This window comes from Gracilinanus agilis, chromosome 2 (genome assembly GCF_016433145.1).
Source record: "Gracilinanus agilis isolate LMUSP501 chromosome 2, AgileGrace, whole genome shotgun sequence".
Taxonomy (NCBI): Eukaryota; Metazoa; Chordata; class Mammalia; order Didelphimorphia; family Didelphidae; genus Gracilinanus; species Gracilinanus agilis.
This window is the reverse complement of record NC_058131.1, coordinates 279,340,328-279,367,615: the sequence shown is the minus strand read 5'-3', so window position 1 is coordinate 279,367,615 and position 27,288 is coordinate 279,340,328. Positions and strand designations below refer to the sequence as shown.

General features: G+C 37.8%; 1 protein-coding gene across 1 annotated transcript in view; it reads right to left on the bottom strand.

The window, feature by feature from the left end:
* Nucleotides 1-13,876: 13,876 nt before the first annotated feature.
* SETX (senataxin) overlaps nt 13,877-27,288 on the bottom strand; it is a 56,147-nt gene continuing 42,735 nt past the window's right edge. The window contains exons 22-25 of the mRNA XM_044663961.1: nt 25,194-25,358; nt 23,639-23,737; nt 22,092-22,179; nt 13,877-15,036 (exon numbers count right to left, since the gene is read on the bottom strand). Coding sequence (XP_044519896.1) covers nt 14,260-15,036; nt 22,092-22,179; nt 23,639-23,737; nt 25,194-25,358 — 1,129 coding nt within the window. The 3' untranslated portion in view covers nt 13,877-14,259. The remainder of the gene's footprint in view (nt 15,037-22,091; nt 22,180-23,638; nt 23,738-25,193; nt 25,359-27,288) is intronic.

Sequence of the window (27,288 nt, the reverse complement as noted above, 5' to 3'; positions counted from 1 at the left end):
CCTTCAATGCTGCGCCCTGTTGTGGGGTCCCTTCGTTCGTCTGGATTCATTTTTATGTCCCCTTGAGGAGTCCTGTATGCTTCGATTAGGAGAGATCGAGCAGCTGCTCCTTACTCTGCCACCATCTTAACCGGAAGTCTCCTGTTCTTTTCTTCCAGACCACGCTCATCACTTCCTTTTGTTCATTCCTAGTATTTTCCTCCAGTTCCTTTGTGAGGTCTTTTGACAGGCACCTTCCAGCACTTCCCCTCCCTGATTCTTACCAGTTACAACAATGCAGTCAGACTTTCCTCTCAACCTCTTTGGGGAGGACATTTGAACCCATCACCCTCCCCCCCACCCCAGCTTCTGCTTTTAGCTCCGGCCTCAGCCCTTGCAGCCCAGCTGCAAACCCCATCCCACTTCCACTTCTGGCTAGAAAGGAATTCCAGAATTCGAACTGCGAGCTGCAGAAGGGGAATCTAGCCCAAATAGCCAGAGGATATATCCTGCTCCATGAAGAGGGATCCTCAGTACTGGAAGCTCCAGAACCTTCGGATCGCCTGCAGTGTAAACCCTGGGGTCCCCGGCTATCCCGAGCTCTCCGCAGCCCAAGTCTCAAGTCTACCACCGGTCCGACAACTCGCATTTACTAAGCACCAGCTAGAGCCAGGCACTGGGCTGAGCTCTGAGAATACACAGAAAACTCAAAGTCTGCCCCTGCCCTGGAGGAGCTAAAGAGAATGGGAGAAGGTTCGGCCAGCACAAAAGCAGGGAAAGACGGGGACTCAGGGCTCCTGTCCCCTCCTCTTCTATCATCATTAAATGCCTCTGCCTTGCCCCCTCCAGGCCAGGATCTGCAATTCCAGGCAGAGCCTTCTCATAGGGAGATGCTCACAAGACTTTTAAAGGACCCAAGCCCGGGCTGCCTCTTCTGTCCCGGCATTTAACCGTTTTTCCGTCAGGAAGTTCTAAGCCCAAATTCTCCTTATTGAACGTCCTTTTTTTTCATCCTAGAGTCCTCCTTTGCCAGTCTCCTCCCTTTCTATAAAGGATGTGCCTCGCTGCTAGAATACCCCCCCCCCATCTTTCCGTGGAATCCATTTCTGAGGGGTGCATTGTTGTTGTTCAGTCATGTCTGACTCTTTGGGACCCCATCATGCCATTACTGTCCCGTGAGGAGTCCTTGGAAGGATACTCCAGTGGTTTGCCATTTCTTTCTCCCGGGGACTAAGGCAATCAGAGGTTAAGTAATTTGTCTTTGATCACACAGCTAGTAAGCGTCTGAGGCTGAATTTGAACTACATTTTTTTTTTTACTCTTACCTTCTGCTTGAGTATCTATTCTGAGACAGAAGAGTGGCAAGGGCTAGGATGTAAAGGTTAAATAATTTGCCCGGAGTCACACAACTAGTGTCTGCCTACAATCCCAATTTAATCTAAGGTCATTTATTTCAGGACAGATAGGTGCCAACCATGCCAGTGATGGCCAGTGAACCTTTTAGAGACCAAGTGCCCAAGCTGTAACCCTCCTGCTACATGTGAACCAGCCCCCAAGGGAAGAAGCACTCCCCCTGGGCTGCTGGGCAGAGGGGTGGGTCCTGTGAGAAATGTCCTCAGCCACAGGTGGAGAGGGGGAAGGGAGCAGTCCCTTCCAGCGTGCTTCTGGCATTTGTGCCATAGGTTCACCAACACAGCTCTAGGCAGTGATGGAAGGGGGTTGTTGTGAAGATCTGAGCTAGACACATCCACCAGATCATTACACTACAGAAGGCTATATCCTAGAGGCAGCTGTGCACTCAGTGGACAGAGAGCCAAGCCTAGAAGTCCTGGGTTCAAATCTAGATCCAGATACTTCCTAGCTATGTGACCCTGGGCAAGTCATTTAACCCATATTAACTAGCTCTTACCACTCTTCTGCCTTAGAACCAATACACAGTATTGATTCTAAGATTGAGGATAAGGATTTAAAAAAAAATTTTTTTTTTAAGGGCCGCATCCTGATTAGATGCAACTTAGTAAGAAACAATAGACTGGGTTTGTACTAGTTAGGTACTGTCAAGGGATGGGGAGGGGATCAATATGTCTTTGATGAGGTCTCTAACTTCTCACTGACAGAGGGCAAGTCAGGGGTACAATGAACCATCAAAAAAACCACCAGTCATTCCTGAAAAATGTTGAGTCATTGTAGTGTCTAGTGCTCTGGATCTGGACTCTGGGAGTTATAGGTTCAAGTTTTGCCACCAGCACTATTAGTTTTGTCACTTAACTTTTGGGTCTTAGTTTCCTCATCTGGATTACTACAAGGGGCAATTAACATAACGTATACTAAGTGTTTTGCAATTATTAAATTACTATATAGCTGCCAACTATATAATTGTTTTCCAATCTATAAAATGTGGTAGCTGGGCTCTGGGATTTCTAAGAGCCCTTTCCACTTCTAACCTGTTATGAATCTGTGACTACCACAGAAACAGGTATTTACCTGTGGAAGGAGTTTTAGACGAGTGGTCAAGAAACTCTGGCATAAGTCTCAGACATTTTCTCACTGTGTGATCCTGGGCAAGTCACTAACCCTGATCTCTCTAGCCCTTGCTATTCTTCTTGAAGGTATGAGTTTTAAAAATGCACCTTGGGGGATGTAGACTCTAAACAATCACCCCAGTGCAAATACCAATAATATGGAAATAGGTCTTGATCAATGACATTTAAAATCCAGTGGAATTGCGCATCAGCTATGGGAGGGGAGAAAGGAGGGGAGGGAAAGAACATGAATCATGGAACCATGGAAAAATATTCTAAATTAATTAACCAAATGAAAATTTTCAAATAAAAAAAAATGCATCTTGGGAGGTACAGTCGATAAAGGGAGACCAGGAAGAGCAGTAAGGAAGGCTACACATCCTGCTAGCTAAATGTGAAGAAATATTATTCTGGTTGAAGAAATAGAATGCATGCACAAACAACCATAATGCAAAGGGATTGAATGAGGGGTAGGTTGTTCAGAAGAGATGTTACTGTGGCTTGGGGAAGTCGAGCAAGGCTTCATGGAAGGGAAAGATGAACATCCTCACCTGTAAAATGGGAATGCTTTTGCTACCGGTCCCACAGGGTTATAAATAAGGATAAAGATTAATTTTATGTTTTCATTAGTATAGGGAACTTCCCGATGGGGAAATGCCCTCTGCCAAGGCAGGTCAGAACCTTCTTTGCAACTTGTAATACTCTCAGAGAGCTACTGAGAGGCATGGAGGTCTTTCTAGCTTCAAGGCTGGCTCTCTCTCTGCTAAGGGGAAAGTAGAAAGGTAAGTGATTGCTCCCCAAAGTCATCACTAGCTGGCTCCCTGTTACTTCCAGGATTAAATATAAAATCTTCTGCCCTTTAAAGCCCTTCATAATTTTCTTATATCTCACTTGCTTCTGTGTAGTCAAGTTAACACAAGCCTCTTTGCCACTCTTTATACGTGGATGTCTATCTCCCAGCTTTGAGCATTTTCACTGGCTTGGAACTTTCGCTACTTCTGGGCTTCCCTGACTTTCCTCAAGTCTCTGCTTAAAAGCTTTTTTTAGGGCCTCCTTAATCTTACCGCCTTCCCTCTGAGATGACCTTCAGCTCATCCTGTGTCTTGTTTGCATGTTGCCTCTCTAATAAGAGTTCCTTGAGAGTGGGGAGTGGTTTGGGGGTTTGTTTTTCATTTTCCCTTGTATGCCCAGTGCTTAGCACAATGCCTGGCACAGAGTAGGTGCTCGTCAACTTGCCTTCTAAGTCAAGTTATAAAGCGAAGGTTATAAAGTGAAAGGAACACAAGCCATCAAATGCACTTTGTGGGTTACAGAGATTAAAGGTTAGAGGATGGGGGATGTTTGTTGTGGAGAAGAGATTGGAGAGATGCATAATAGCAGTCTTCAAAATATTCGGAGGGCTCTTACGTGGAAGAAGCTTGACACCAGAAGACAGAACTAGGAACAATGAGTAGAATTTGCCCAAATTTAGAGTTGATGTAAGGAAAATTTTCCCCCCAAGAATCTGTCTTGTCCCTAAGTGGAATGCGAGATCTCTAGGTCTAGGGACTAGCAGTATATCCATTTCCAGAACATGGCAAGACCTACAGAAAGAAGGGTTTCTGGCCTCGGAAGCCTTTTTCAACTCTCAGATTCAGTATGTGTTTAGGTTCTGAGTTTTGGAGATTTAATGTATACATGGGCCTTGCCTGCCACATTCTACTTGGGAACTTTATTCTGAAGAAAATGTTCTTTTTGTGCCATCAGAAAGAATGACAATAGCTGAGGCCTCTCACGAGGTAGAAAGGAATCCCTCACCGACCCAAGCCTCTTTTGTACTATTACAAACAACTGCAAATTCCATTTAGGCCAAAGCTAAATTTTAGTTTCCTCTCTGAATTATTTATTTTTCAAACAATGAATGGAGGAGTTGGGGCAGGAGGGATGATGTCTAGTTACTTTAAAAATCACGACTCTGGTTGGCGGTGTAATGCTACTGTAAATGAAACCTGCAAATAAATTGGCCCTAACAGAGCCATCAGCTCTTGTCAGGTCACTTGCTAAATATATTATTCTCTCCAACTCCCAAATAAATACATCATCTCCTCCTTCCACAGCAATTTGCGTGTGCATGCCAAATGAGCAAGACATGCCAAGTTATGCACTTCGCGCACATGCTCTGAGTACATTATGAGACACCGAGGCTGAGGTCAAGTGCCTTTTAACAGGCAGAAGTCAGGCATCAAAGTCTGACTACATTTCCTGAAGTTATTGCTTTTATAAAATGCACTCCACTCCCGTAGCCACCACCAATTTAGCCCCTCCTTGGACATTCCTACCTAGCACCCCCATCACAACGTCTACGAGCTCCTTCCAGCGGCTGCCATCCATTCTCACTCTTATCCCACCCCCCAAACTGGCCTTAATGGAAAGGATTCATTTTCTTCCTCAACAGGATAATTGGACTACATGGTTAGCCATAGCTAAGTCTCATTATCTTATTTAAAGGGAATTCCTAAAGGCTCTACAGCTGAGATATGTGTAGAACCACTGATAAAGAATATGAAGAGGGGAGAGGGAGAAGAATAGCCAGAACCAGTTGGGTAAGAAATTTTTCTTGTTATATATGAAAACAAAATTTTTTTTCTTAATGAGTCTGAACATAAAACACAAAACAAATTGGGCAGAGAAATTGGTAGGCACTTTATGCTTTACTTTAATAATATTTAACTCCACACCCAACATGGCAAATCTCCTTACTAACACTTCTTCCCTTGACCACTGCATGTCTGAGCAAGTCACTCGTCCCAATAACCTCCACTGACTCCCTATTGCCTCAAAGAGAAAATACAAACTCTACTTTGGGGCTTTTAAAGCCCTTCACAATCTGACTCCAGTCTACCTTTTGAGCACTCAGAAATCCAGGAAATGAGCTTATTTGCTATTCAACAGGGCAGGCTAGACCCAAACCATTCCTCATGCCAGGAATTTCTTTTCATCCCACCTCTGATTAATAGATTCTTTCGCTCAAGTGCTACCTTCTACAGTAAGCCTATCTGGTTCTCCCCAGATTCCTTTATTGTATATACTCTATTTCATGTTTACTTCTTTGTGGTCCTGTTGTTTTCATACCAATAGAATAAAAGTTCCCTGAAGAGAGGGACAATTTCCTTTTTATCTTTGTATACCCAGGAACTTCATAAATGCTCTTTGAATTTCCTTAAATACCATCCAGGGGACGGAAGGAGTGGAGCTATTGCCTGTTTCCTATTATAGGAATTGACCTCATTAAGTCAGAAAGTGAACTGTGCATTGTTAAAGTATATGGTTCTTTATTGTGGGAAGAATAATGGTTAAGACCACAACATATGTGTGATCCCCCTGTCAATGCACCTAAATTTTAGAGATTATCTTAATGCAGTGGTTCCCAAACTTTTCTGGCCTACCGCCCTCTTTCCAGAAAAAAATATTACTTAGCCCCTTGGAAATTAATTTAAAAAATTTTAATAGCAATAAATAGGAAAGTTAAATGCACCTGTGGCATCACCACTTCCTGGATCATTGCTGCATCCACCAGGGGGCAGTAGCACCCACTTTGGGAATCACTGTCTTAATAGGTGGGTTGTTGGTTTTTTTTAAAACCCTTACTTTCTGTCTCAGTAAAAACTCTAAGACGGAAGGGCAAGGGCTGGGCAAACAGAATTTAGTGACTTGCCCAAGGTCACATAGCAAGGATGAGTCTGGGGTCAGATTTGAACCCAGATTTTCTTGACTCCAGGCCTGTTGCTCTATTCACTGACCCATCTAGCTGCCTCTGGGTTTAGTTTTAAAACTGCATTGTGTCATGGAATAAATACTGGACTTCGTAAGAGTCGAGTGGCCTAGGTTTATGTGCCTTCTCTTTGCTATTTGTTGCCTTCATGGCTCTGTACAAATCACTGTTTTAAGGTCTCAGTTTCCTTCATCATTTGAAAAATGAGAGAATTGAAGTAGATCATTTGTAAGACCTTTTCTAGTTTACCTTTTTTAAGTGACTTCTAAATACTTCAATATTTAAATGCGTAATCTCATCCTTGCAAGTACTTCTGCCAACAATATAGATCATGACCCAATGTCTCCCCATCTCATCTAAAACTTATCAATAGTCTCTCATAAATATGCCATAGGGAATCCACCCAAAGCAAAAGAGGACTTTCTCTGGGTCTTTCGAAATTGAGTTAATAAGCAAGAATCAGTGCGACCCCAGGATGGTTAATTACTCTTTGTTCTTACTGTATTAACAAGCCATTTTCAGACCATTCCTTGTTATCTTCATAACCATCAGGCGTTCTCATTGCCCTCTGGGTCACCTAACGTTTTGATTCCTTGGTGTTCCAAGATTTGCAGTTATATACAGCATCGCCACGAGAACGCCAATGTTAAAAATAAAGGTTTTTGTTTAGAGAGCAGCTTAGAATCATTAAAAGCACTGCACGATTTCCAAAATTTATTCCAATCTACTTTCTTTCCCTTTAATTCTGGGCCTAGTTCATTGTCAATCTGTATCATCTATTCAAGATATACAGTATATGCATATACACACACAAATACACACACATATATATATATATATATATACACCCATACAATCATATACACGTTTAACTTACATGAATTTAAGTATACGTGCTCGGCAAAAGAAGCTGGACAAAAATGCTTTATACACAAAATCATCTAGAAGCCCCATTCTGTACAATTCCCATGCTCCATTGTGAGCTAGTCTTGGTATCCCCTTTGCTAGCTGCCCACATTGGATGGATTTTGAGCTGTCTTGCAGGAAGCCAGGGAACCTAAGAGGAGTTTAAGGGGCAAACATTCCAGGCATGGGGGACGGTCATTGCAAAGGAGATGGAGAGTCAAGTGGGAGGAACAGCCAGTGTAGATCAGTGGAGTTACATCACAGTGTGTAGGAAAGGCAATAAAATGTTAAGAAGCCTGAAAAGGTAAGAAGAGTTCAGATGGAGGATTTTACAAACCAAAAAGGGCTTTATATCTTCGGTGTTAATAGGGAACCTCTGGTTCTGAGCTGGGAACTAACACTGAGCAGGGAACTAACACGGCCAGATGTACCCTTTAGAAAGAGCACGTTGGCAGATAAGAGAGGACTGCTTGGATGGGGAGAGCCTTGAAGTGAGGAGGTCAGTTAGAAGGCTGTAAGAAGTCCAGATCAAAGGTGATGATGTGTTGTAGCTGAGACACCCAGCTTGTGGGTCAGGGTGATTGCGAGGATGGTGGTGACTTCAGGAGTAATAGAGGGGGTTCAGAAGAGGGTTTTAGGGTCAGTTTCATTCGTTCTGTCTTAGACATATTGAGACACTAACAGAATATCCAGTGTCAGGTGTAGGCCTGGATATATAGGATATATATCTGGATATATCTGGGAATCATATAAAAAGTGAACCTATAAGAGCTACTTAGATCACAAAGTGAGAGTATAAAGGGAAGAGGATCCAGGAAAAAGCCTTGGGGGAACACCCAGTTAGTGGGCATGACATAGATAAGAACCATGAAAAGAGACAGAAAATGGCTGGACAGAATTATGTAGGAAAGCAATGTCCTGAAAGCATTGAGAAGAGCAGGAAAAGATGATCCAGTGTCAAATTTTGTAGCAGTCAAGGATGAAAACTGCGAAAAGCCGATATTTGGCAATTAAGGGACAACTGGTAACTTTGGAGGTGATCATTTCAGTTGAATAACAAAATCATCCTGATTTCAGAGGTTTTAGATGTGATAAAGTCAGAGCACTGCATGTAAATGTTTTGAAATTTAGCTGAGGAGAGAAGAGATATAGGATTACAGCTGGTGGGATTGGTAGGATCAAATAAGAGTTTGGGGTTCAGTTTTGTTTCTTAAGGATGTTGGAAATATGGGCATGTTTATAGGCAGAAGAGAAGTAGCCAGTAGAGACTATAAGAAAGAAAACATAACCACTATTGTTTCTGGGATGGCAAGGAAAGTCGTGTCTCAGTGAGGGTCATCAAATTGAAGGAGAAAGGTTTAAAATGAAAATTGTTAATTATGGAGCAGGCATTCCAGAGGGCACAGTGAAAGGGTAAGCAGCTCTGAAGTAGGACACTGCAGGAGTAAGGCTTAAAGAATAATGAGGTAAGGATGGGGAATAGGACAGATCAGGATCCAGAATCACTGGAATATGCTTACTATTGAGTAAAGTCCAGTGGTGGTAAAGAAGTCTGTTGAGAAAAATACAAGGTTATATTTTTGAGGCCCTCCCTGGAGATTTGGCTTGATAATATGTCTGTCCTGGCCTCAAGGGAGCTGCATCTCCCAAACAAGGAGTATGGTTGGTTGTTCCAGGGAAAGCTCTAGGGAGTAGGAGATGGAAGAAGTGTTGGCCTCAGAGGCTCTCTGGCATTGGAGTTGGTCCTGGGGCAAAACCTCAGTGGCATAGAAGGCCCCCCACATCCTCTCCACCATGTATGAGATCAGATGGCAGCCTGGGAAGCCAGCAGGAGTGCTGGAGACCCCTATTATATGGCCTCGTGATGGAGCAAGAGACCTAGTACAGGACTCCATGGCAAGATCAGTCAAAAGCCCACCTCTCAGATCCTTAGCATCACAGGGCAAAATCCAAGCAAGGTTCTAGTAGGATGAAGAGGATAGTTAAGAATTTAAGCAACTAAATGTATTGTTAGGTTACTGAATATTTTTAGGTAGTGGTGGATCTCATAACGAAGCTTTGATTCAAAATAATCAGCACAATGTCATTTACAAGAACATCTGAAGGAGTCTATAAGAAATCCTTTCATGTTTGGACTCTGCTCTGGAAACCAGGGGCAAACACTTTGGATGAGCATATACATAGAGTTTATGTATTAGCTATTGATTACCTGAGAATCATCTCTCAAATTAAATAAATCAGCAAGCATTTATCAAGCACCTTTATGTGATAAGTAGGTACTGGGGATGCCACAGAAGTGAAAGTCCCTGCCCAGGAGGAGCTTCCATTCTATCAGGGGAAACAGTATGTACAAAAATAAGTATAGGGTAGCTTAATTTGGTCTCACGTCAAGTTGTCTTCAAATGTGTTTTTCCCTCCACTACTGAGTTAATACCATTCATAATCTCTTACCCTCCTCCTCCTGAAGATTTTGCAAAACAAAGTTTACATTCTAAATTATTGCCCTTAGTTACCATATCTCTCTGCTTGGCAAGGAGATGGGAGTGTTGGCTGACCATGACATTTTCTGTGCTCTCTCTCAGCTCTGTGGTTATGGCAGTTCATTTATATTGTTTAAACTCACATGGAAAACAGTCATATTCTATGTTGATGTCTTTTCCTTTATCCAGTCCCCATTTTCCTTAGATAATAGCTTTTTTTGGAATAAGCTAAGTTCAAAATGTTGTAATGGCACACAGTATTTTATCTTTATCCTTTCTTCTAATTGTGTCCATTTCAACCTTTACTGGGTAACAAATCAGTCTGATTACACAGAAAGAAAATCTGATTGGGAACTGATTTCTATACTGTAATGGTGAGGCACCCAATACCTCTAACCATCATTTCCTGTCTATTAAGGATAGGGGCGAGGGGCTAGACCCATACATTCATTTCTGCAAAGAGGTCTCATATATCAGCCCAAAGCACCAAGTGGTTAAGTGATTTGCCCAGTCACGCAGTCAGTCTTAATTGAGGCAGAACTTAAAATTGTGTCTTCCTGGCTTTGAAGCTGGCTCCCTTTTCACTATGCTGTTACCTATCAAATCTATAAAACTGTATGTTTATGTTCAGTGTTCACCATGTCTAATATCTTCAGATCCTCAAGTTATTTATGAGATAGGCTTGAGGTGTCTATATAGCCTTTGCATTCATTTTTCCTAACTTTAAACCATCATTTCCAATGTATTTTTTGCCATTCAGTCTATGGTCATCTTTGCATTAAAATTGTTAAAGTATTAAAAGTGTTGACTTAGTATGGAGAATATTATTGAATTCTTTATAGATTTTCTTTACCTCATTATCCAGTGCAGCAAATAATACCATGAGCTACAAGTATCTTTATGTTAGCCTTTTTGTATATTTACCATGAGCAGTCTAAGGCCCATGAAATGATGTTTCTTGTTGCCTTTGGACAACTCCTCTGAAATCCACCTCCAGAGGTCTCACTGTGGGGTGGATGTGAGGGTACCCTGGTTTCTCAAAGGCTACATTACTAGGGAGGTTCTATCAAGATACAAAGGCTTTGAGTATTGTGCTAGCAACATGTTGTACGTGGTCCTACCTTGTTAAATAAATATAGCCTTATCAGAAGTAGACTGGTTACTGGTTCGTTAACTATGATAACCCATGAAACAAAGAAAAATACAAAATGGTCTTCAATCATAGGGACCACTACACTTCTACTGTAACACTTGTAAAATGGTAGAAAGGGGCTAAAAGGTACTAATAATTCAATTATTTTAGACAGTATTAATAGTAAAGTTTCTGTACTAACCAATGAGCAGTAATACTATTGATGGATTTAAACTACATAAATATTGAAATTCTCACTATAAATGAAACCAGAAAATAAAATGAAGTTACAGGTAACAGGAAGGGCTGCTCATAGATTCTTATGGTACCACCTCTTCCCCGCCACCCCCCAAAAAACTGAGTTGGTAGAGTTTGACTCTAATATCATTTGCAAAGAAATTAACTTTCCCAGACTGTCTCTGAGCCTGTTTTCTCATCTAGAAAATGGATGAAGTAAAATGGAAAGAGACCTGAATTCAAGTGTTGGTTTTGTTTTGTAACCTTGGGCAAATTACTTAACCTTTCTAAGCTTCAATTTATCCCCTGTAAAATAAAACAGTTGAACCATATAATCCTAAACTCCCTTCCAGTTCTGACATCCCTGTGTGTGCTTGATGTCAAAAGTAAAAAAATATATAAAGCATGTCAAAAATACAAAAATGATTCTTGTAAGAGGCTGGACATTTTTTAAAATTGAGGCAAGGAGAAAGAAAACAGTTATATGTCTCTACTCTAACATATATGCACCATCTACTAGTTAAGAAAATAATTCTAAATTGCTTGCCATATCCAGAATGGCTAGGTTAATCCCCAAAGCAAAGTGGCTTAAGATAATTTTGTTCAACAGAAAGTTAAATGAAGGTTCAAATTTACTTATCTGATAAACTGCCATTCTGCTAGAAGAGTCTGCTTTAATATACAATTTCATTCATTAGAAAGGATTATGTACAAGCTGCTCATTAGCTTCAGCTTTCCTACTAGTAGCAACATAATCAGTGTGAGTAGGGAATAGTTAGAGCAGATCCAAGATCTACCACATGGTACCTAAAAGTCTACTTAACTGAATGAATTTGCTCAAAGTATAGATGCCATTTATCCTACAGGCAAAATATCTGTTATTCTTTTATTTATTTTGATTACCTTTAGTTTAATATCATAGTCTTTTTCTGATATTATTCCCTTAACCTCATAGAACCCTCCCTTGTATCTTTATTATTATTGTGGCATTTATATCATTAGGCTCCAGGAAGGGGGCATTGCTATTTATTGACTCAGAAAACAAAGGAACATAATCAGTATGAGCCTGGGCCTCAGATTTAACTGAAAACACCTATTTATAGAGCAATTTAGCATATGACAATAAAAACCATAAATTTGGGGGGAAGAGTTCTTTCACAATCCACATGTAAACATAAACAGAGCTGAGGAGGACTAATCAAGCCCAGAATAAGGATGATGCACTATTTCATTTGAAGTCGTAGAAATTACTCTGAGTTCCTCTCTTCTTCCCATCTTAGTCAAGTTCACTGGCAGAAAGGAACTCAAATGGAAAACACAAACTCAAATTGACAAAAAAAAAAAAGTGTATGTATATATATACGGTAGGACTTGCAGATTCATAAAAGGATGATTCTCTGACAAAGATATATAATAGAAGCTGATATCTAATCTTGTGAAAGCCATATAGTGGGTATGCTAAATGAAATGTTCCCCCTAAACTTGACTCCCACTGCTATTCTTACTTTTTCCCACAAAGGACACACATTCTGAATGTGTATGCACCATAAAATCAAAGAAGCTGCTACCTTTAGAGGTACTTTCCATTCTACAACTTACTTAGATGTTTGGAAACCAATATAAAAGATGCATGCAATGTCAAGAGGAATTGCACTGCCAACTTGGAAAAATGCAACAGGGCTGCTTAAGAATTAAACATGGCCCATGAGATGACTGCAAACATTCTACATAGAAAGATTGTTTCCCAAGAATCCCAAATACAGAACTTGTTCTTTATGCTTAAAGCCTAGAAAATAATGCAAAATTTTTCAAATGTAATAAATTTGGAAAATTCCTTCCTTTTCTATACTCTTATGCTTCCTCTACACATTTTAGAAATATTTCATGAAGTAACATTTCAAACAAGTAGCTGTTTCATTTTTTTGTTACAGATGCAATTTACTTACTATTGTACCATTAAAAATACATATACATAGGGATTGCTTAGAAAATTGTAGATAGCACTTGTATATGGTACAGGATTAAAAAAAATATGCCTCTCTGCAATTTGGTTTAAGAATAACATGGGGTTTTTTTCCTCAGATAATTTTGATAACTAATGCTAGTTAAGCCTTAGTTTAGAATAAATTCCCACAGTAGAAAGGAAAATGAAACTAAAGGAAGCACAAAGTTAAAAGCCTGCTTAAATAAAACAAATCTGTTTTAAATGTTTACTATTATTTTCTGCACTACCAAAGATACCAAGATGACAGTATATTTTCTTCAAAGTTAAAGTTTTTTAAAAATATGGAGATTTGCCAACTCTCCCAAACCTCAATTATCTCATAAACTATTCCCGTCAGAAGGAGGGAAGTATTCAGTTTCTTTTTATTTCCCTTGTGGTTTTTAACAATGTTTTGAGATCATCTACTTCCACTATTCATTCCCTGCTTAACGCATTACCTTCAATCTATACAATCTCACTGCCTCTAGGATAATTGTGCAATATCCTCAAGAAATAAAGAGAATTTGGGATGAAGAGCTTAGAGTTTAGTAAAAAACAGGTGAATGAACCTTTGTAGAAACCAAACATCTTGTGCAAAAAGAGCCTTGTTTAAAAATGTACAAGATAAGCAGAATTTCATCTAAACCAAATGCTTTCTCCAAAGCTTCCCCACGAGGCCAGTCAGCTTTTAAAATAGAACTAGAGACATCTGACCCACTACCACCAACTCAGCTTTTTCCAAACAACTTATGTTGTAAAAGAAATCAGGCTTACACTAGAGGTGTCCCTCCCATTGACCCCCACTTTTAAAGAGGAATTTGCTCTGCTTAAAAATGATCAAACATTTGGGGCAAGGAAGAAAGAAAAGGCAAAAAATCAACCGGATTAAATCTTAAAAAGGTTTTGTTGTTTGCTATACAAATGTACATCTCTACATTTACAACATTCATCCAAGTCTGGTTTCCTTTTCTAAAAAAGAACAATAGAACAACACTTCATTTATCTGGCTCTAAGGACACTAATCATTGATGCACAAAAGTCCTCTGAAATCTGAGACAGAAAAACATACTTATTTGTAAAGATTACCAATAGAAAATAAGTTTAGATGAGTATACAATTTTCCATGTTCTAGGGGAAGTGAATGGCCCCAATTTTAAAAATAAATTTAACATCTTTATTCTTATTAACTGAGCACCCAAAGCTGCATTTCTTATAATAAATATTCCTTTTGGTAAATGTTGCCTGTCATTGAGACTCAAAGACCTTAGCTATGAAAGTTTTCTTCTTTTTGAATGACTGTCTTGGTTCTCTTTTCTCCTCCTGTCCAAGCAATAGTCCCTGTCTGAGTGATAGTCCTTCCTATATCCAGGCTTTTCTTGTCCTTCTTTAGAAGACGTTACTTCTCTTCCATAGCCAGATCCTTCCTCTTCACTGGTTTTTCTTTTGTTTGTGGGCACAGAGGTACTTGCAGAGGGAGCTTCAAATTGTACAGTCAGATTGCAATTGTTGGACGCCGCTACTTTTGAAAAAAGGTGCTGTAAGATACTGCTGGGGTCCTGGTGAGTTAAAGGAAGGCCAGGTTCACATATGGGTGCTGAAACTCTTGGATGCTGGACATTGAATGGTTGGTTATCTCCCAGAAACTTCTCTGTAGCTTCACGGTCATTTCTTTTGGCTAGTCTTGGGTCCCGGACAATAGGCACCTCGGTAGCTTTTGTAACAACTGTAGCTTCTCTGCAGTCAAAGGGCTGAATGTCAGCAGGTAACAAGGAAGTGCTGCTACGTCTTGGAGAAGCAACAGTGGCGGTCTTAGAAATAACACTGTCCAGTTTGTTCATCACTTCTTTTGGCTTAATGCTGGGCAAGCTATTCTGGGATCTAGTGATTTCTGGCACTACCATGGAAGGATGTGATAGGTTTCGCTGTGGCATGGATTTGAGTTTCAAAATTTTCATTGCATCATACTTATAATTCTTGTCAAAAGTCCTAATAATGGCACCTCGCTTCTGAGCATCCTGAATCAGGTGATTCCAATGTTGGTTTTCCTTGGAAAAAAAGAAGAAAATGATTATAAAATAAAAACACCCAAACATAGTCTGTGTATATGATTACAGCTTCCATTTCTTAACACATCTAAATATATTTTCTAAGACATATATAAGGATGAAAGAAAAAATATCAAGTACTTCTTGGATTACCACCTGGTAATAAGGCTGTCACTTGATCATTAGATGCATTATTTAAAGACACAGGATAATAAGGCACTTACGACTGTCATTATAGGCTTGTTAGTATGAGACTTCAAACTGTTTACAAAGCAGTAAACATCAAAATAATTTACCACTGATTAAAAAAATCCAGAAAAGTTGATCCAACAAACTGACAGATAAATAAGACCCTGAAGCAAAGTCAAACGTAGTAGCATAGTGTTTAATAGATTCAAGGATACCAAATACAGCAGTGTTAAGGACTACTTACTGACAAAAACTGCTGGGAAAACTGGAAAACAATTGGGCAGAAATTAAGTTTGAACCAGTATCACACACACTCTAACACATTACCCTCCAAATTAATACATGACCTGAATGTGAAATGTCTTATAAACAAATTCAAGAAGGAAAGGATTTCTCTTTCACAATTATGGAGAAGAGTTCTTTTTTTTTTGTTTGTTTAAACCTTACTTTCCATCTTAAAATAAATACTATGTATTGGTTCCAAGACAGAAGAATGGTAAGGGCTAGGCAATGAGGGTTAGTGACTTGCCCAGGGTGACACTGTTAGGAAGTGTCTTGAGGCCAGATTTGAACCTGGACCTCTCATCTCTGGGCCTGGCTCTCAATCCACTGAGCTACCCAGCTGTCCCCTGTGAGGAGAATTCTTAAACAAGGAATAAAAGATAAAATGAAAATCTTTTATCAACAAGATCTTTCTAAAGTGCAAGTCTGATCATGTTACTCTCCTTCCTTGATAAAACTCCAGTGGCTCTTTTTCACTTTCAGAATTAAATATAAAACCCTCTGTTTAGCATATAAAGCTCTCTGTAATCTAGTCCTAGTTCCCCTTACCTTTTTAGTTTTCTTATACCTTCCACCTCTTCTGACTCCTCCTATCCCATCACTGTATACACTCTGTAATCCAGTGATATTGGCTTCTTTGTTGTCCTTCTCTGAATAAGAAACTACATCTCCTGATTTAGGACATTTTCACTGGCTGTCCCTCATACCTAGAATGCTGTCTCTCCTCCTTCTAGCCACTTCCAGACTTCCTTCAAGTCTTAGCTAAAACCATGCCTTCTATAGGAAGCTTCTCTTAATACCCCTTAATTCTAATTCCTTCTCTCAATTGTTTCAAATTTATCCTTTATATAACTTATTTATCTATATTTATAAGCCCCTTGAGAGCAGGGATTGTCTTTTACCTTTGTATTCTCAGTGCTTAGCACAGTGCCCAGTATTTGGTGAGCACTCAATAAATAGTTATTGACCAACTGACATAAAATTGAAAAGTGCATAAGCAAAATCAATAGTTGTAATTAGAAGTCAATAGTTAACTGGAGGGAAAAAATCTTTGCAGCAAATTTTTCTGATAAAGGTCTGATAAACAGTATTTAGAAAATTGGTATAGATATATAATAAAAGCACAATGGTGAGGATATGAAGTAGCAATTCTCAAAAGAGGAAAGACAAGCTATAAACAATCATATGAAAAAATGCTTCAAATCACTGGTAATAAGAAAAATGCAAATTAAAACAACCCTAAGATTTCTACCTACTAACAGTCATATTGGCAAAAATAACAAAAGAGGAAAATGGCAATGATTGGATGGGCTGTGTAAATATGGGCATACTAAAGCATTATTGGTGGTACTATGAAAAATGTGAACCTTTCTGGCAAGCAATTTGGAACTCTGCCCCAAAAGTCAGTAAACTGAATATTTTTTGACCCATCAACACAACTAGACTTTTATCCCAAAGAGGTCAAAGACAGAAGCCATATGCACAGAAATATTTATAGAGGCACTTTTTTGCTTCAAAAAAGAACTGGAAATAAAATAGAAAATTAGTCAATATAACAAAGACAATGCTATCTAAATTAATTTACTAATATGAAAGTAGTCAAAAATTGAGAGATCAATCAGTGAAGTAGATTAGGCATAGAACATAAAGATGCAGAGGAACACCATAGCCAAGTATTTTATAAACCCAAAGACTCCAGGCACTAGGGCAAGGCCTTGCTATTCGGAAAAAAACTGGCAGGAAAGTTGGAAAGCAATCTAGCAGAAATTATCTTTAGACCAACATATCACACCAAGATAAGCTCTAAATAGATAGATAGATATGTGACTTAAGATATAAAGGATCAGGTCATCCACATAACTGAGGAGCAAGAGCAAAAATACTGTTCCAATCTACTCATATAAAAACAGTTCATGAACAAGTAATATAAGACATAAGGGAAGACAGAAGATAAAATGCATTTTTTGATTGAATAAAATTAAAGGTTTTGCATAAAAAATCCAATATAGCTAAAATTAGAAGGCAGTGAATTGTGAAAAATGTCTTGGGACACTAATACATTGCTGGTGGAGTTGTGAATTGGTCCAGCTATTCTGGAGGGCAATTTGGAACTATGCTCAAAAGGCTTTAAAAGAATGGCTACCCTTTGATCCAGCCATACCACTGCTGGGTTTGTACCCCAAAGAGATAATAAGGAAAGACTTGTACAAAAATATTTATAGCTACATTCTTTGTGGTAGCAAAAAATTGGAAAATGAGGAAGTGTCCATCAATTGGGGATTGGCTCAATAAATTGTGGTATATGTTGGTGTTGGAATACTATTGTGCTGAAAGGAATAAAGAACTGGAGGAATTCCATGTGTACTGGAATGACCTCTAGGAATTGATGCAGGGTGAAAGGAGCAGAACCAGGAGAACATCATATACAGAGGCCGATGCATTATGGCACAATCAAATGTAATAGACTAGCAGCAATGCAATGATCCAGGACAATTCAGAGGAACTTAGGAGAAAGACCACTATCCACATCCAGAGAAAGAACTGTGGAACCAGAAATGCATTAGAAAAATATGTGATTGATCACATACTGCAATAGGGATATGATTGGGGTTTTGATGTTAAATGATACATATATAACCCAGTGGAACTGCTTGTAGGATTCAGGAGAGAGGAGGAAAGAGCAGGGGGGATGGGATAGATGATGAATCATGTAACCATGGAAAAATATTCTAAATAAAAAAAGGAAAAAATTGTCTTTACAACAAGTTTTTCTGATAAAGATCTCATTTCCAAAACACATAAGTAATTGACTCAAATTTCTAAGAGCCATTCTCTAACTGATAATTGGCCAAAGGATATGAACTGGTAGTGTTTGAAGGAAGAAATCCAAACTATTAAAAAAATGCTCCAAATAACAAATTCACTAATAATTTTAATCACTAATAATTCAGAAAATGCAAATTAAAGGAGTTGAGACTCCATCTTCCACCCCTAAGTCTAGAAAAGTTAATGAAAGGAAAGCAACAAATGTTGGAAGAATGGAGGGGAAACCAGGTACTTCTGATGAACTGAGCTGTGAACGGGTACAGTCATTCTGGAAAGCAATTTGGAACTGCCAAATAGTTATCAAACTGTGCATACCATATGATACAATATTACTACTGTTCAGACTAACCCCAAAAAATATCAAAGAAAAAAGAAAAGCATCTATATGTAAAGAAATATTTAAAGCAGTTATTTCTGAGGAGACAAAGAAGAAGAAACTAAGAGTGCCCATCAAATGGAGAATGGTTGAATAAAAAATAGTGTGTGAATATAAAGGAGTACTATTGTGTAGTAAAAAATGATGAAAAGGATGCTTTCAGAGGAACTTGGGAAAACTTGTATGAACTGGGGCAGAGTGGAATGAGTAAAACCAAGAAAACAATTTAAATAGTAATAGCATTATAAAGATGGGTAATATTGAAAGACAACTATAATCAATGTAATTACTAATCAGAAACCCAGAAGAACAATGATATAGCATACTTCCTCCTACCTTGTAAGAGGTGATGAATTTAAGACATAGAACGAGATATACATTTTTAAACAGGGCCAATGTGGGAATTTTTTTTTTACTTGATGATAAATCATTAGGCCTGAAGCCAGGAAGACTCAAGTTCAAATCTGCCTTTAGACACTTACTACTATGTTACTCTGGGCAAGTCACTTAACCTCTATTTGCCTCAATTTCCTCATCTATTAAATGGGGATAATAAAATCACTTACTGACTGGTGTGAAGATCAAATGATATAATAATTATAAAGCAATTAGCATGGTGCCTGGCACATACCAAATAAATGTTAGCTATTAATGTATTATTACTAACTGTTATAGGATTACCCTTTCTTTTTGTGGGAAGATAAGATAAAAAGAGAAAATTAATGTTTGTTAATTAAATAAGAAAAAAATAATAATTAATCAAAATGATTCCCATCAAATTGAGGGATGTCTATCAATTGGGGAATGACTGAATAAATTGTGGTATATGTTGGTGATGGAATACTATTGTGCTGTAAAGAATGACGAAGAGGACGTTTTCAGAAAGAGCTGGAAAGACCTATGTGATTTGATGCAGAGTGAAATAAGCAGAACCAGAAGAACATTGTACATAGTAACTGCAATATTGTGGGATGATCAACTGTGAAAGACTTAGCTACTCTCAGCAATACACTGATCTGGAACAATTATGAAGGACTTATGATGGGGGGTGCTATCCACCTCCAGAGAAAGAACCATTGGAGTATGATACAAATCAGAGCATACTTATCATATCAGTGTATTTACAGTTTTATTTTGGGGTTTTGGTTTTGTATGAGTGTGCTCTTACAACAATGACCGATATGGAAATGTGTTTTGAATGATAATACATGTATAGCTCAAACTGCTTGCCATCTTTGAGTGGGGGAAGAAAGGGAGGGAGATGGTTTGGATCTTATAATTTTGGAAAATGTATGTTGAAAATTATTATTACATGTAATTAGGAAAATAAAAATATCTTTGAATGAAAAAGATAGTAAAATTTAAAAGTAAATAAAGTTGGGGGAGCTGGGTAGCTCAGTGGATTGAGAGCCAGGCCTAGAGACGGGAGGTCCTAGGTTCAAATCTGGCCTCAGACACTTCCCAGCTGTGTGACCCTGTGCAAGTCACTTGACCCCCATTGCCTACCCTTACCACTCTTCCACCTATAAATCAATACACAGAAGTTAAGGGTTTAAAATTTAAAAAAAAAAAAAAGTAAATACAGTTAAGCAAGTATACATGTTCTGTAATATATTATAAGGAAAAGAAAAATTATTAAGGCCCAAAAAAATAAATGATTTCCATTACCTAAGGAATAGAATAAATTTTAGTATATGAATGCTATGGAATATTATACAATTAAATGTATTATAATAGAATATAATGCAATGATTACCATGTAAATAAACCAAGCTTGAAGTAAGAACTCTGACCAATGAAGTAATAAGCAATTGTGACTTCAAAAGACTGATGATGAAGCATGCCTTCTATCTCTTGGCAGAGAGGTAATGGATTAGAAGTGAAGAATGAGACATATGTTTACAAATACAGAAAAGGGTTTTTTTTCCTCCATAAAACATCTTACTTCTTGGCTTGGCTCCAAAATCAGGTTATTAAGAAATGATAGATAAGAGAGGTAAAGTGGAGGGGAGAAGGAGGGAGGTAGAGAAAAGATTTCTTTTAAAAAGTGGCAGCTAGGTGACTCAGTGGATTTGAGGGCCAGGCCTAGAAATGGAAGGACTTGGGTTCAAAACTGACCTCAGACACTTCTTGGCTCTGTGACTCTAGGCAAGTCACAGCCCTCATTACCTAGTTCTTACTAGTCCTTCTGCTCTAAGATGGAAGATAAGGGTTAAAAAAAAAAGAGAGAGAAATGAACAGTATTATCTGAATGTCATAAATAGCAAGAGTAAATACACCCCATATGAAGTTTATTTTTAGCCTCTGCTTTTAGAGTGAGTTTTTCCTCCCTTATGGAGCATAGGAAAAAGTTCTCACAGACTTTTATACTATAAAAAGGTCATAATCTGTACTGTGACATATACAGTTAGAAATATAGCTCCTACCTTTTTATTTTTTACCTAAATGTTATCTCAGAATAATTCTGTGAACATACTATTGACCTTGGTTCCCCATGCAGTTGTCACTCCTATAATTTTCCTGATGGGGAAACAGAATATTTAAACATAAAAAAGACTGAGCCTGAGTTTCAAATTCCAGATTATAATTTAGGAAGGATTAGTTCTTGCTTTGTGCTCTGCTATTCTTAGCATTAACTTCCTAAAGTTAGGCTAATTTTAAGTCATAATCTAGTTAAGTAGTATAATGGCAAGAGAATAGCCCCTTTCCTTCTATAGGCCTTAGTTTCCTCCTCTCTAATAAAAGGGGGATGAATTAGTTGATTAGATTAAAGTCTCTTGGAATTGTAAAGTCTAGCCTTTCATTTTTGAGTTAAAGGACTTGGATGCCCTCTACTGGAAATGGAAAAGGCACAAGATTCAATTAGACTACTTATTCAGCAAATCCCTGCTATCATAATATTTAGAAAAGAGAAAATTGTCAAAAGAAGCCTTACCATTTGTTCACTGCTACTCAACCTAAGAAAAAACATCACCAATTGACAGCCAGTAGAGAAACAAAGGCACACTTAATCTTCTCATTCCCTCCCTGACCCCACTTCTGCCCCTTTTACCATATCTTAGGCAGAGCTAGAAAAATCAATAGTGAAAAGAGAATATGTATATTGGGACTGGTGGGAGAGAGAAAAATTGAGTACCTTTGTGGGGAACTCAGAGTAGTTGAATGGAACTCTAAGGGAGAAAAGTACTCTTTGGTTATACCCCTATATAATATAGGATCCTACTTCTTGTTTCAGAAGCAAACAAATATGAGTTTATTAAAATTAACAGGAAAAAGTTCTGCAACAGTCCCATCACTGAGCTGATTCAATATAAAGAAGAATTCAATATAAAGAAGACATAGTAAAAAAAAAAAAAGGGAAAAAAAAAAGCAATGTACCTACCATTAATGTCCTCAAGTGTCCAAGGATAAACAGACTATACTTGGCTCGAGTAATGGTTACATTCAGTCTTTGCAAACTTGCCAGAAACCTAAGAAATGACACAAAATTAAATGTTCTTTCTAAAAAAGCAAAAATGTTTCATTAATTTTTTTAAATCCTCAAACTTTCATCTTAAAATCAATATCAAGTATTGGTTCTAAGGCAGAAGACTCGGAAGGGCTAAGCAACAGGGGCTAACTGACTTGCTCAGGTTCACACAGCTAGGAAGTGTCTAAGGCCAGATTTGAACCCAGGATCTCTCATTTTTAGGTCTGGCTCTCTATTCACTGAGCCACCCAGCTGCCCCTGTTTTATTAATATAAAGACACAAGGCTACATGTTAGCATTTCTTGATGCTCCTTCACTTTAAAGATCAAAATGCTTTCTTACTTAACTCTATTACATCAGAGGTTATCTACAGAAAAGCGATTTCCTACTTTTAAGTGCTGCTCTCTGAAACTCAACCCGATCTGAATATGACTCACCTATCACCTCTTAACCTTAAGTCAATCAGGACAGAAACTACATTTTACCAGTGAAGATTCTGAGCCTTAAACATATGACATATATGAGACACAATTCATATGCATGCTTTCTAAGTTCAATATATTTAAAATCTTTTCTCCCTTTAATGATAATTTGGGAGTTGCTAAGATTAAAGTACCTTCATGTCATGAAATAAGAAGGATAAATAGAAAACATTGCCATGTCCTCAGACCTGTCAGTAGCTAGACAAATAGCAAATAACCAGACTTGACTATCTGTGGCAACTAGAGATGAAGAGAAAAAACCTGCAGGCTAAGAAACAACCATATAACTCAAAAACATGCAAAAATGCTTAATCCACTTTGGTTTATCTTAAATTTATTTAATAAAGCAAAAACAGATCCATATTGCAAAATGAGGTAATATGTAAGGTGTTAAGAGAACTATCAGTGGAATCTATTCAACTTCTTAAAAGAAATAAAACACAGATGCTCTTTAGAAAGTATTCATTTTTTATAACAAGATTCAGAGTAATAAAAGCAAAGGACACTTTTATTATTGAAAGGTTTTTTTAAATACTACAATGACAGGGGACAGCTGGGTGGCTCAGTGGATTGAGAGTCAGGCCTAGAGACGGGTGTTCCTAGGTTCGAATCTGGCTTCAGACATTTCCTAGCTATGTGACCCTGGGCAAGTCACTTAGCCCCCACTGCCTAGCCTTTATCACTCTTCTGCCTTGGAACCAATACAGAGTATTGATTTTAAGACAGAAGGTAAAAGCTTCAAAATAAATAAATAATACAATGACAGATAAACTTTTTTTTAAACACTTATCTTCCATCTAAGAACCAATATTTAATATTGATTCCAAGGCAGAGGACTAGACATTGAGGTTAAGTCACTTGCACAGGGTCACACAAGTAGGAAGTGTTTGAGGCCAAATTTTAGCCCAGGACCTTCTAATAAGATAGTCTAATCCACACACACATATACACACAGAGAAAAGAAAAGAAAAGACATACCCAATTGAGCCTTGTGAAGCATTTGCTCTGACACACGTAACAATAACGCAATCCTTCTGACGACCCTGGAATGCATCCACAGTGTCGACTTCCCCTGGTCTGTTTAAGAATGGAAAATCTTATTATTAACTGTGTATAGAAGAGAAAGGCACTAAACCAGTTAAGCTAGGAGTCTGGGGTTCTCTCTAGTACTAGCTCTACATTCTGCATGAGTTATTTAACCTCTCTGATTCTCATTTCCCCTAAATATACTCGTAAGGTTGGAATAGCAGGTCTTGCTCTACCTATCATTTGGCCTATTATGAAGCTTAACTGAAATGACATGCCTATTTTGTTTTTTATCTAGACTTTTGACTTCCCTGCTTTAAAGCAGGAAATGGTAAACTCTGGCCTGTTCATTCATCATGCTCACTGGTTTACATATTGCTGTTTTCAATATTACGATGGCAGAGTTGAGTAGCTGAGAAAGATCATATACATGGAGCTTCAAACTATTGCTCAATGTACTACAAATAATAGAGACGCAATTTTAACTCTAGAGCAGAGCACCCCACGCACTGTTATGGAATCTTCTTTTTTTAATTTTCAGTGCATACCCCATCATATCAAAACAAGAGAAAAATGGACTTGGAATGTCGTGCTTTCAGGCACAGTGCAGTATGAATTATTTTATTACAGAATCACATGGCAAAGAATAGTGTTTATTATATGATACTACAGCTTTGCTAGAAGAATAAAGTATACATCAACATCACCAGATAAAACAGTCACCATTATCCACTAAACTCATAGAAAAGCAATGGCCAGAAAAACAAGAAAACCTATAACAGTATCTCTCCAGCAAAAAATTTCTTGACAAAAAAGAAAAATGATGCAGCAACCAAAGAAAGTTCAAAGCTGCTCACTTGTTAAGGAGGTAAGAAAAGTTATTCACCAATGGCGAGTTAATTAAATCACATTTCATTGCAGTAATTAAAGAAATGTGTTCAATAAAGTACAGAAAGTTAAAAAGGGCATTGGTGGAGAAAAGCCTCACCCTTTATAAACAGAATTAAGGATTCTTTTGGCATTATATTAGTTTGCTATCAAAGAATAATGCCGAATTAGTCCTTAAATTCAATTCAGATGTAGGTTTTACTCAATTTTACTATATGCAAAGAGAATTCGCCAACTCTATTCCTCCACTCTTTTGATCAAGGAAACAAGAGTTAGAGACAAGAGTGGAGGAATAGAGGTGGTGAAAGGTAGCTAGGAAAAAATGAGCAATCCACTCCATTCTCCCCACCCCTGAAGTCTTGACTTGGTCTATGGTCCTGATCTCTCTCTTCCCACTACATACGGGACCTCCACTCTATCAATTATCCTCTATACCTTCCCCAGGTCTCTAAAGTCTAAAAACTCCCCAACAAAATCAAACCTCTACTTAATCTCCATGATCCTACCCTTCTTGAGATACCATATTCTCTCTCCCTTTCCCTCCTCTTTATTCTCCTTTATTGCCATTCTTCTAGGGGGGAAAATTACATATTTTCTGCCTCTTTTAAGTCCTTTTTACCTGTTTCTTTCAAATTCTTTGTCCAATTCCTGTTGAATCATCATCTTTTGTGCTTTGTAATGTGTGATTATGCCAATGTTACGCATAGTAATATCCTTTCTTCTGTCTTTGATCAGTTTAATTAATTCCATTACTAGTTTTATTTCTTGGACATTAACATATGAACTATATAAAATGAGAAAAAAATAACATGAGCTATATAAAAGGAGGAAAATTACTGATATTCATTAGCTGCCAATTAAGTACAGTTTATGTAATAATAAAGTACTGAGAGGATCCAAATTCTTTTTTTAAAGAATAACTTAATATAGTTTCATATTCTGGAGGCCAATGATTATCAATGAATTTGAAATGATTATATGATAAAAATTATAATTGGTGGGCAATAGTGATTGTAGTCTGATTTACTATTTATCTAACATATGCAAAATATAAAAGCCAAGTCCTTCCCCTTTACAGACAAACAGATTTTAAAGAGAGAATCTATCTCAGCTTTTGAGATAGAAACTTACTACTTGACAAAAACTGCTGGGAAAATTGGAAAACAGTATGGCAAAAATTAGGTTCTGATCAACCTCTCACACCCTACACCTGGGCATATGGTTTAAAAGTGTGATATTATAAGTAAATCAAGGGAACATAAGATAGTTTACCTGTCAGATCTATGAAGGGAAGAATTTATGACCAAACAAGAGACAGAGAATATTATAAGATGTAAAAATGAATCATTTTGATTATATTAAATTAGAACGGTTTTATACAAACAAAACTAATGCAACCAAGATGAAGAGAAGCAACAAACTGGGGTGAAATTTTTGTAACAAATTTTTCTGATAAAAGTCTCATTTCTCAAATATATAAAGAACTAAGTCAAATTCACAAGGATCCAAGTCATTCCCCAAATGATAAATGGTCCAAGTGTATGAATAGATAGTTTTCAAATGAAGAAATCAAAGCTACCTATAATCATATGAAAAAATGCTTTCCACATCACTCTTGATTAAAAAAATGCAAATTAAAACAACTCTGAGGTACCACCTCAAATCTATGAGATTGGCCAACATGACAGTAAAGGAAAATGATAGATGTTGGAGGGGATGTGGCAAAAATGGGACACTAATGCATTGCTGGTGGAGTTGTGAACTTATCCAACCATTCTGGAGGGCAATTTGGAATTATGCATAAAGGGCTATAAAAGAATGCATACCCTTTGATCCAGTAATACCACTACTAGGTCTATATCCCAAAGAGATTTTTTTTTAAATGGGAAAAGACTTATTTTTACAAAAATATTTATAGCTGCTCTTTTTGTAGTGGCAAAGAATTGGCAACTAAAGGGATGCCCCTCAATTGAAGAATGGCTAGACAAATTGTGGTATATGATGGTGATGAAATACTATTGTGTTATAAGGAATGATGAACAAGATGATTTCAGAAAAAGCTGGAAAGACCTACATGAGCAGATGCAGAGTCAAATAAAACATTGTACACAGTAACAACAATACTGTACAACAATCAAATGTAATAAACTTTGCTACTAACAGCAATCCAGTGATCCAGAACAATTCTGAGGGACTTGTGAAAAAGAATGCTATCCACCTCCAGAGAAAGAACTATTGGAGTAAGAAAGCAGTATGATTTATCACTTGTTTATTGGGTATATGTTTTAGGGGTTTTAGGGGTTTTGGTTTTATAAGATTATTCACTTACAAAAATGAATAATATGGAAACGTGTTTTATGTGATTGAATTGATTGCCAACTATGGGAGGGGGGAGAGAAGGGAGAAAGATAAATTGAATTATATAACTTTGGGAAACTCACATGGAAATTTATTTAAAAATTTTTTTAATTTTAAATAAAAAAAAATTTAAAAAATATCTTGGGGACTCTATCCCTCCATGGATATTTCCCCTCTGAACTCCTATAGCTCTTAAAATTTGCACCACACAATTTAACCCTTAATGATATTCTGTCTTGTATAATTCATGATCATTTCCTGTGCATATACTCCTAGCCTTTCACTTAATCTGCAAATTCTTGAAGGAAGGGAGAGAGAGAGAGAGAGAGAGAGAGAGAGAGAGAGAGAGAGAGAGA